At 41.4% G+C, this 12025-nt stretch overlaps 1 protein-coding gene across 6 annotated transcripts in view; it reads right to left on the reverse strand.

Annotated features, from left to right (window-relative positions):
* Positions 1–12025, reverse strand: part of LOC133606919 (centrosomal protein of 83 kDa-like) — a 60861-nt gene continuing 48836 nt past the window's right edge. For 3 of the 6 annotated variants that reach the window (XM_061961357.1, XM_061961353.1, XM_061961352.1), the window contains 5 exons: positions 10089–10246; positions 7963–8092; positions 6279–6382; positions 3231–3411; positions 1–1063 (listed from right to left, as the gene is read on the reverse strand). In XM_061961357.1, coding sequence (XP_061817341.1) covers positions 947–1063; positions 3231–3411; positions 6279–6382; positions 7963–8092; positions 10089–10246 — 690 coding nt within the window. In that variant the 3' untranslated portion in view covers positions 1–946. The remainder of the gene's footprint in view (positions 1064–3230; positions 3412–6278; positions 6383–7962; positions 8093–10088; positions 10247–12025) is intronic. The other 3 variants (XM_061961355.1, XM_061961354.1, XM_061961356.1) reach the window with 2 other exon arrangements.

Here is a 12025-nt window from a genome sequence, read left to right on the forward strand (position 1 = left end):
ATCTGCTGGTGTATGTTGCCATCCAAGCATTGTTATCATGGACACCCCTGCTTATTTCGTGTTGCAACAGCGTGGCTTCATAGTAAAAGAGTGCAGGTACTAGGCTGGCCTGCCTGTAGTCCAGACATTGAAAATGTGTGAAGGCTAAAATATGAGAAGGGAGACTGTTGAACAACTTAAGCTAGAATGGGAAAGAATTCCACTTCAAAAATGTGTCTCCTCAGTTCCCAAACCTTTACTGAGTGTTGTTAAAAGGAAAGGCCATGTAACACACTGGTAAAAATGCCTTTTTTGCAACGTGTTGCTGCCATTAAACTCAAAGTTCATGATTATTTACAACAAATAAAGTTTCTCAGTGTGAACATGAAATATCTTGTCTTTGCAGTCTATTCAATTGAATATAAGTTGAAAAGCATTTGTTGTATTCTCTTTTTATTTACCATTTACACAACTTCACTGCTTGTGTACAAGATGTAGTATTTGTGTACTTTGTACAAGATGTAGTATTTGTGTACTTTGTACAAGATGTAGTATTTGTGTACTTTGTACAAGATGTAGTATTTCCCTGAGTGTAGTGTCATAGTTTCAGTGGTGTGTTACAGATATACATGTGTGTAAACAGTATGTACAAGACCTGTCATGTGAGGTGTCAGAGGTCCACCTGAGGGTCCTGGTGTCAGAGGTCCACCTGAGGGTCCTGGTGTCAGAGGTCCACCTGAGGGTCCAGGTGTCAGAGGTCCACCTGAGGGTCCTGGTGTCAGAGGTCCACCTGAGGGTCCTGGTGTCAGAGGTCCACCTGAGGGTCCTGGTGTCAGAGGTCCACCTGAGGGTCCTGGTGTCAGAGGTCCACCTGAGGGTCCAGGTGTCAGAGGTCCACCTGAGGGTCCTGGTGTCAGAGGTCCACCTGAGGGTCCAGGTGTCAGAGGTCCACCTGAGGGTCCTGGTGTCAGAGGTCCACCTGAGGGTCCTGGTGCACCAGACCTCCCAGTTCTTGGAGCTGCTGCTGCTGAGCTACATCCAGCTGGTCCATGCGCTGACGCAGCAGAAGCATCTCCTCTTCCTCCTGCACACACACCACTCCTCGTTTTAGCAACCACGCTGCTCTTCCACCTGCTACTCACCATTATGTCTATGTCCCTCACCACACTCACCACTATGTCTATGTCCCTCACCACTATGTCTATGTCCCTCACCACACTCACCACTATGTCTATGTCCCTCACCACACTCACCAATATGTCCCTCACCACACTCACCACTATGTCTATGTCCCTCACCACTATGTCTATGTCCCTCACCACACTCACCACTATGTCCCTCACCACACTCACCACTATGTCCCTCACCACTATGTCTATGTCCCTCACCACACTCACCACTATGTCCCTCACCACACTCACCACTATGTCTATGTCCCTCACCACTATGTCTATGTCCCTCACCACACTCACCACTATGTCTATGTCCCTCACCACTATGTCCCTCACCACACTCACCACTATGTCTATGTCCCTCACCACACTCACCACTATGTCTATGTCCCTCACCACACTCACCACTATGTCCCTCACCACACTCACCACTATGTCTATGTCCCTCACCACTATGTCCCTCACCACACTCACCACTATGTCTATGTCCCTCACCACACTCACCACTATGTCCCTCACCACACTCACCACTATGTCTATGTCCCTCACCACACTCACCACTATGTCTATGTCCCTCACCACTCTCACCACTATGTCTATGTCCCTCACCACACTCACCACTATGTCTATGTCCCTCACCACACTCACCACTATGTCCCTCACCACACTCACCACTATGTCTATGTCCCTCACCACACTCACCACTATGTCTATGTCCCTCACCACACTCACCACTATGTCCCTCACCACACTCACCACTATGTCTATGTCCCTCACCACACTCACCACTATGTCTATGTCCCTCACCACTCTCACCACTATGTCTATGTCCCTCACCACACTCACCACTATGTCTATGTCCCTCACCACACTCACCACTATGTCCCTCACCACACTCACCACTATGTCTATGTCCCTCACCACTATGTCTATGTCCCTCACCACACTCACCACTATGTCTATGTCCCTCACCACACTCACCACTATGTCCCTCACCACTATGTCTATGTCTCTCACCACACTCACCACTATGTCTGTTCTTCACCACACTCACCACTATGTCTATGTCCCTCACCACTATGTCTATGTCCCTCACCACACTCACCACTATGTCTATGTCCCTCACCACACTCACCACTATGTCCCTCACCACACTCACCACTATGTCTATGTCCCTCACCACACTCACCAATATGTCTGTCCCTCACCACACTCACCACTATGTCCCTCACCACTATGTCTATGTCCCTCACCACACTCACCACTATGTCCCTCACCACACTCACCACTATGTCTATGTCCCTCACCACTATGTCTATGTCCCTCACCACTATGTCTATGTCCCTCACCACACTCACCACTATGTCTATGTCCCTCACCACACTCACCACTATGTCCCTCACCACACTCACCACTATGTCTATGTCCTTCACCACACTCACCACTATGTCTATGTCCCTCACCACTATGTCTATGTCCCTCACCACACTCACCACTATGTCTATGTCCCTCACCACACTCACCACTATGTCCCTCACCACACTCACCACTATGTCTATGTCCCTCACCACACTCACCACTATGTCCCTCACCACACTCACCACTATGTCTATGTCCTTCACCACACTCACCACTATGTCTATATCCCTCACCACACTCACCACTATGTCCCTCACCACACTCACCACTATGTCTATGTCCCTCACCACACTCACCACTATGTCTATGTCCCTCACCACACTCACCACTATGTCCCTCACCACACTCACCACTATGTCTATGTCCCTCACCACACTCACCACTATGTCTATGTCCCTCACCACACTCACCACTATGTCTATGTCCCTCACCACTATGTCTATGTCCCTCACCACACTCACCACTATGTCCCTCACCACTATGTCTATGTCCCTCACCACACTCACCACTATGTCTATGTCCCTCACCACACTCACCACTATGTTCCTCACCACAATGTCCCTCACCACACTCACCACTATGTCCCTCACCACACTCACCACTATGTCTATGTCCCTCACCACATTTAGCAACCACGCTGCTCTTCCACCTGCTACTCACCACTATGTCTCCAGGTATGTCCCTCACCACAAAGGGCTTTTGTGTGGAGGTCAGAAGGGCGGGGCCAAAGGTGAAGGAACTGTGGTCGCCCAGCAGGAGGCGCCGGAACTCGTCGTGTCTTCTCTGAAGTTCCCGTAACCTCCTGCGCATCTGAGCATGCTCCTCCCACTGAAGAGGACGTCTGCAGGAACAACTATTAATACTATCTGTACACTTATCAATACTACATGTACTATCTGTACACTTATCAATACTACATGTACTATCTGTACACTTATCAATACTACATGTACTATCTGTACACTTATCAATACTACATGTACTATCTGTACACTTATCAATACTACATGTACTATCTGTACACTTATCAATACTACATGTACTATCTGTACACTTATCAATACTACATGTACTATCTGTACACTTATCACTACTACATGTACTATCTGTACACTTATCAATACTACATGTACTATCTGTACACTTATCAATACTACATGTACTATCTGTACACTTATCAATACTACATGTACTATCTGTACACTTATCACTACTACATGTACTATCTGTACACTTATTAATACTACATGTACTATCTGTACACTTATTAATACTACATGTACTATCTGTACACTTATCAATACTACATGTACTATCTGTACACTTATCAATACTACATGTACTATCTGTACACTTATCAATACTACATGTACTATCTGTACTTATCACTACATGTACTATCTGTACACTTATTAATACTACACAGAGGATGTAGTACTATCTGCACTTATCAATACTACACACAGGAAGTAGTAGTATCTGCACTTATCAATAATACACACAGGAAGTAGTACTATCTGTGCACTTATAATACTGCACACAGGAAGTAGTACTGATTGTGCAATGATCAATTCTACACACAGGAAGTAGTACTATCTGTGCAAATATCAATACTATGTGTACTACACACAGGAAGTAGTACTATCTGTGCACTTATCAATATTATGTGTACTACACACAGGAAGTAGTACTATCTGTGCACTTATCAATACTACACACAGGAAGTAGTACTATCTGTGCACGTATCAATACTACACACAGGAAGTAGTACTATCTGTGCACTTATCAATACTACATGTACTACACACAGGACGTAGTACTATCTGTGCACTTATCAATACTAGATGTACTAGACACGGGAAGTAGTACTATGTGTGCACTTATCAATACTACGTGTACTACACACAGAAAGTAGATCTGTGCACTTATCAATACTACGTGTACTAGATACGGGAAGTAGTACTATTTGTGAACTTATCAATACTACGTGTACTACACAGAGGAAGTAGTACTATCTGTACAATGAAGTCAAACATACTACAGAGGAAGTAGTACTATGTGTACAATGAAGTCAAACATACTACACAGAGGAAGTAGTACTATGTGTACAATGAAGTAATACATAGAGGAAGTAGTACTAATGAAGTAATACATACTACACAGAGGAAGTAGTACTATGTGTACAATGAAGTCAAACATACTACACAGAGGAAGTAGTACTATGTGTACAATGAAGTAATACATACTACACAGAGGAAGTAGTACTATGTGTACAATGAAGTAATACATAGAGGAAGTAGTACTAATGAAGTAATACATACTACATAGAGGAAGTAGTACTATGTGTACAATGAAGTAAAACATACTACAGAGGAAGTAGTACTATGTGTACAATGAAGTAATACATAGAGGAAGTAGTACTAATGAAGTAATACATACTACACAGAGGAAGTAGTACTATGTGTACAATGAAGTAATACATAGTACACAGAGGAAGTAGTACTATGTGTACAATGAAGTAATACATAGAGGAAGTAGTACTAATGAAGTAATACATACTACATAGAGGAAGTAGTACTATGTGTACAATGAAGTAAAACATACTACAGAGGAAGTAGTACTATGTGTACAATGAAGTAATACATAGAGGAAGTAGTACTAATGAAGTAATACATACTACACAGAGGAAGTAGTACTATGTGTACAATGAAGTCAAACATACTACACAGAGGAAGTAGTACTATGTGTACAATGAAGTAATACATACTACACAGAGGAAGTAGTACTATGTGTACAATGAAGTAATACATACTACACAGAGGAAGTAGTACTATGTGTACAATGAAGTAATACATAGAGGAAGTAGTACTAATGAAGTAATACATACTACATAGAGGAAGTAGTACTATGTGTACAATGAAGTGATACATAGAGGAAGTAGTACGAATGAAGTAATAAAGGAAGTAGTACTATGTGTACAATGAAGTAATACACAGAGGAAATAGTACTAATGAAGTAATACATACTAAGTAATACTACATAGAGGAAGCAGTACTATGTGTACAATGAAGTAATACACAGAGGAAGCAGTACTAATGGAGTAATACATACTACATATAGGAAGTAGTACTATGTGTACAATGAAGTAATACACAGAGGAAGTAGTACTAATGAAGTAATACATACTACATAGAGGAAGTAGTACTATGTGTACAATTAAGTAATACATAGTGGAAGTAGTACTAATGAAGTAATACATACTACATAGAGGAAGTAGTACTATGTGTACAATGAAGTAATACATAGAGGGAAATAGTACTAATGAAGTAATACATACTACATAGAGGAAGTAGTACTGTGTACACAATGAAGTAATACATAGAGGAAGTAGTACTAATGAAGTAATACATACTACATAGAGGAAGTAGTACTATGTGTACAATGAAGTAATACACAGAGGAAGTAGTACTAATTAAGTAATGCATACTACATAGAGGAAGTAGTACTATGTGTACAATGAAGTAATAGAGGAAGTAGTACTAATGAAGTAATACATACTACATAGAGGAAGTAGTACTATGTGTACAATGAAGTAATACACAGAGAAAGTAGTACTAATGAAGTAATACATACTACATAGAGGAAGTAGTACTATGTGTACAATGAAGTAATACACAGAGAAAGTAGTACTAATGAAGTAATACTGACTTGTTGGCAGCAGCAGCTTCCAGTTTGATTTGTTCCATTTGTGCTTCTAGCAGCTGGATTGTATTCTGTAGACTCTTCTCTTTCTTCTCTCTCTGACTTCTCCTCTGCACACACACATCATGCTTCTTATCTTTCTTTACACTTCAGCTTCTTATCTTTCTTTACACTTCAGCATCTTTCCCAAATATTGTCTTGTCTGCCACATTTAGGTCAGAGAGGATTGTCATCTTGTTTGAAATAAGTGTCCTGTTAGTGTCTGTGAAGTGTGTAGTTCCAACTACGTACACTAGATGACATTATCACTCTCTCATAAATCTGGAGTGTGTAGTTCCAACTACGTACACTAGATGGCATTATCACTCTCTCATATATCTGGAGTGTGTAGTTCCAACTACGTACACTAGATGGCATCATCACTCTCATATATATCTGGAGTGTGTAGTTCCAACTACGTACACTAGATGGCATTATCACTCTCTCATATATCTGGAGTGTGTAGTTCCAACTACGTACACTAGATGGCATCATCACTCTCATATCTGGAGTGTGTAGTTCCAACTACGTACACTAGATGGCATCATCACTCTCATATATATCTGGAGTGTGTAGTTCCAACTACGTACACTAGATGGCATCATCACTCTCATATATCTGGAGTGTGTAGTTCCAACTACGTACACTAGATCATCAATCAATCAATCAATATCTGGAGTGTGTAGTTCCAACTACGTACACTAGATGGCATCATCACTCTCATATATATCTGGAGTGTGTAGTTCCAACTACGTACACTAGATGACATTATCACTCTCTCATATATCTGGAGTGTGTAGTTCCAACTACGTACACTAGATGGCATCATCACTCTCATATATATCTGGAGTGTGTAGTTCCAACTACGTACACTAGATGACATTATCACTCTCTCATAAATCTGGAGTGTGTAGTTCCAACTACGTACACTAGATGGCATCATCACTCTCATATATATCTGGAGTGTGTAGTTCCAACTACGTACACTAGATGACATTATCACTCTCTCATATATCTGGAGTGTGTAGTTCCAACTACGTACACTAGATGGCATCATCACTCTCATATATATCTGGAGTGTGTAGTTCCAACTACGTACACTAGATGACATTATCACTCTCTCATAAATCTGGAGTGTGTAGTTCCAACTATGTACACTAGATGGCATCATCACTCTCATATATCTGGAGTGTGTAGTTCCAACTACGTACACTAGATGGCATCATCACTCATATATATCTGGAGTGTGTAGTTCCAACTATGTACACTAGAGGGCATCATCACTCTCTCATATATCCTTGTGGATAAGAAAAAAAAAAGAGCAAAATGATCAGTATGTAAAAGGAAAAAGGTAAAATTGTAATAATTAATAAGAATGATTAATTATGTATGTAATGTGTAATGTAATAAGTAATGTAAGAATGAAATAATTCAATAGTCACCTATAAAACAAATATTTGTCTTTAAATATATATAATTATTTATATCAATACGGCCCCGCGTACTTTGACTATTCAGTGTGTGGCCCTTGGTGGAAAACGTTTGGACCGCTGACCTATACCATATGAATGATCCAAACATTCCAAATAAAAGGTTGTACAACATAGAAGTATTTCTATGAGAAAAGACAGGTTGTAATGTAGGAAAGTACCTTCTTCTGAGCGACAGCTGCCTTGTGCAGCTTTTCTTTCAGCTGAGAGTACTTCTCTTCTAGCTTGGCCTGGTGCTCCTGCAGCTTGTGTTTGTCCTCCAACCACTCCATGTGACTCTCCTCCACCCGCCTGCAGGAGCCACAATCATGCAATCATCACACTAATCCATGTGACTCTCCTCCACCCGCCTGCAGGAGCCACAATCATGCAATCATCACACTAATCCATGTGACTCTCCTCCACCCGCCTGCAGGAGCCACAATCATGCAATCATCACACTAATCCATGTGACTCTCCTCCACCCGCCTGCAGGAGCCACAATCATGCAATCATCACACTAATCCATGTGACTCTCCTCCACCCGCCTGCAGGAGCCACAATCATGCAATCAACACACTAATCCATGTGACTCTCCTCCACCCGCCTGCAGGAGCCACAATCATGCAATCATCATACCTGCCAACTTTTGAAATCAGAAAAACCTAGTAGCCAGGGTCCAGGGGCCACAGGCCCCGGTAGGTCCAGGACAAAGTCCTGGTGGGGGGTTCAGGCTTCGCCCCCCGACGCAAAATGATTATTAGCATTCAGACAGGTTAAAATGTTGCTAAAACCATCACTTTTCTATCAGTCACAGTGACTTTTCAAAACAAAAATATTACAGCAAAAATCATATGGGTTGATTGACATGTTTATTCTATAAGCTAACTTCAATAGTTTGAAATTATTTTGACAGTTAATGCCAGTTATCCTGTCAACCTTTCACAAGACTTCAATTTGTTAATTGAAAGTATAAACACTTTTTACAGTAAACAAATGGTAAAACAGTACTAAACAATTCCATAAAAAAAAAAAATTGGTGTCATTATTAACTTTCTGTCCAAGCTTGTATAATCTACTGCCTTGTTCAATTGTAAAAAATATTCTGTGCCTAAAATTCACATTTCTATCACAATTATCATACTGTAAACATGGTAAACTAACTTCATTACAATTAATAGTCCTGTCAATTGCATGGAATTACAATTCAAATGTAGTTTTTTTGTAAGCCTTTCAAAAGAATTCAAAATATGAAAAATTAATGACAATTAATTTAAGCCATCAGACACTTGAAAAGTGGCACATCACATCTCTAATGTAATCATTTTAACTTTTCAACAGAAATAGCACTGCAAAAATATTAAGGACATACTTCTGTATTTTGGTAGTTATGCTGTCAACATTTAACAAGATTTCTTCAACTTGGACTTGAAAGCATAAATAGTACAAACACTTTTAACAGTACAACAGTACTAAACAATTCCAATAGATAACATTGGTGTCATTACCTTTGTGTGGCTAAAATCCAAATGTATTCTATCAGATTGATCATACTGCAAAAATGATATGGTAACTTTATGATAAGTTTACTTCATTAAAATGTAATTCAATAGCATCACAAATAAAACTTCGGCATTTATCACATCCAAAGAATCTGTTTGGGCGACAAAAAACGTTGAAAGTTTTCCACTTGTATCGCTAGCAACGGCATTAGACTTGTGTTTTTTTTGTCCCAACGTGGTCTTTTACATCGCTAATTCCTCCGTGTCCGATCGAAAAATCTTGTCTGCACAAGGTGTAATTCGCGTAGTTTTCACCCTTTTTGGAACGGATAATTATTCCCGGATAGGCTTTTGAATATTCTTCACGGAATGACTGCAGTTTTCTTTTCGGTTTAAGACTCGTTTGCGATTTTTCTCCGGCTGATTTCCATGATCGTTCGCTCGTTTGGAAACAATGGCAACTGGTGCCTCGTGCTTGGCAGCGGTGCTATAAATAGCCTCGCGCATGGCATTCGGAATGTCTCGATAGGACGTTACGGGAAGCAGTGTCGATTGTCATTGTTGTTACGCGATTTCGTGAATAAAACTTTTAAAAAAATATATTTTTTTAATTAATGAAAAACCGTATTTTTTATCACTGCAACCGTAACCCGGAATAGGTTGATGAAAACCGTACTAATTACGGAAAAACCGGAGTAGTTGGCAGGTATGAATCATCACACTAATCCATGTGACTCTCCTCCACCTGCCTGCAGGAGCCACAATCATGCAATCATCACACTAACAATATTTATATCCATAGCAACCTCTCAGCCTCGTGTTGGCTCCTCTCTGCTTGAGCTCGGACGTTCCTCAGCTCCTCCCTCATGTTGTCCAGTTTGGCCCTCAGGTGCTGGTTTGCTTCCATCAGCTCAGCTTCAGAGCGCGACAAAGTTCCAAGTTCCCCGCAGAGTTCCTGCTGTTTCTAGTAAACACACACTGTGGTTATGTTCTTTATATGAAGTATGGACAGCACATATTCATCAATGGAAGTGGGCTTGATGGTATATGCCAGGGGTCCCCGAACTTTTTGACTCGTGGGCCGCATTGGGTTAAAAAAAATTGTCCGGGGGCCGGGCTGTATATATATATATATATATATATATATATTATTTATTATCTACCGTCCAGACCTGTCATCCCTCAACAAGCGCAGCGAAATTGTAACAACATGCCGCCATAGACGGAAACACCTCCTAGGTAGTAACACATGAGCCAATCACCACGCCCCTAGGCCAGCCTGTACCCACCCACTCTATGCCCTATATAAACCATGGTATGCGAATGCTCCCATTAAAATCTCCTGACGATTGAGGGTACCCCCCTCATGAAACAGGCCTGTAGAGATGAAATAGTCTTGTGATTTTTTTCCCACACATACATATATATATATATATATATATATAAACATAGTTGGCGATTAATTTAGTCATCGATTCGTTGGATGTATGCCATGCGCATGTGCAGAGGCTACGTTTTTGTTTTTTTTGTTTTTTTAACCTTTATTTATAAACTGCAACATTTACAAACAGCTGAGAAACAATAATCAAAACAATAGGGGTGTAACGGTACGTGTATTTGCATCGGTATGGGGGTTTCGTTTCAATCAATCAATCAATCTTTATTTATATAGCCCTAAATCACAAGTGTCTCAAAGGGCTGCACAAGCCACAACGACATCCTCGGTACAAAGCCCACATACGGGCAAGGAAAAACTCACCCCAGTGGGACGTCGATGTGAATGACTATGAGAAACCTTGGAGAGGACCGCATATGTGGGTAACCCCCCCCCCTCTAGGGGAGACCGAAAGCAATGGATGTCGAGTGGGTCTGACATAATATTGTGAGAGTCCAGTCCATAGTGGATCCAACATAATAGTAAGAGTCCAGTCCATAGTGGGGCCAGCAGGACACCATCCCGAGCGGAGACGGGTCAGCAGCGTAGAGATGTTCCCAACCGATGCACAGGCGAGCGGTCCACCCCGGGTCCCGACTCTGGACAGCCAGCACTTCATCCATGGCCACCGGACCTGTGCCCCCCCCCCTCAAGGAAAAGGGGAGCAGAGGAGAAAAGAAAAGAAACGGCAGATCAACTGGTCCAACAGGGGGGCTATTTAAAGGCTAGAGTATACAAATGAGTTTTAAGATGGGACTTAAATGCTTCTACTGAGGTAGCATCTCTAATTGTTACCGGGAGGGCATTCCATAGTACTGGAGCCCCAATAGAAAACGCTCTATAGCCCGCAGACTTTTTTTGGGCTCTGGGAATCACTAATAAGCCGGAGTTCTTTGAACGCAGATTTCTTGCCGGGACATATGGTACAATGCAATCGACAAGATAGGACGGAGCTAGACCGTGTAGTATTTTATACGTAAGTAGTAAAACCTTACAGTCACTTCTTAAGTGCACAGGAAGCCAGTGCAGGTGAGCCAGTATAGGCGTAATATGATCAAACTTTCTTGTTCTTGTCAAAAGTCTAGCAGCCGCATTTTGTACCAACTGTAATTTTTTAATGCTAGACATAGGGAGACCCGAAAATAATACGTTACAGTAGTCGAGACGAGACGTAACGAACGCATGAATAATGATCTCAGCATCGCTAGTGGATAAAATAGAACAAATTTTAGCGATATTACGGAGATGAAAGAAGGCCGTTTTAGTAACACTCTTAATGTGTGATTCAAACGAGAGAGTTGGGTGGAA

This window comes from Nerophis lumbriciformis, linkage group LG05, assembly GCF_033978685.3.
Source record: "Nerophis lumbriciformis linkage group LG05, RoL_Nlum_v2.1, whole genome shotgun sequence".
Taxonomy (NCBI): domain Eukaryota; kingdom Metazoa; phylum Chordata; class Actinopteri; order Syngnathiformes; family Syngnathidae; genus Nerophis; species Nerophis lumbriciformis.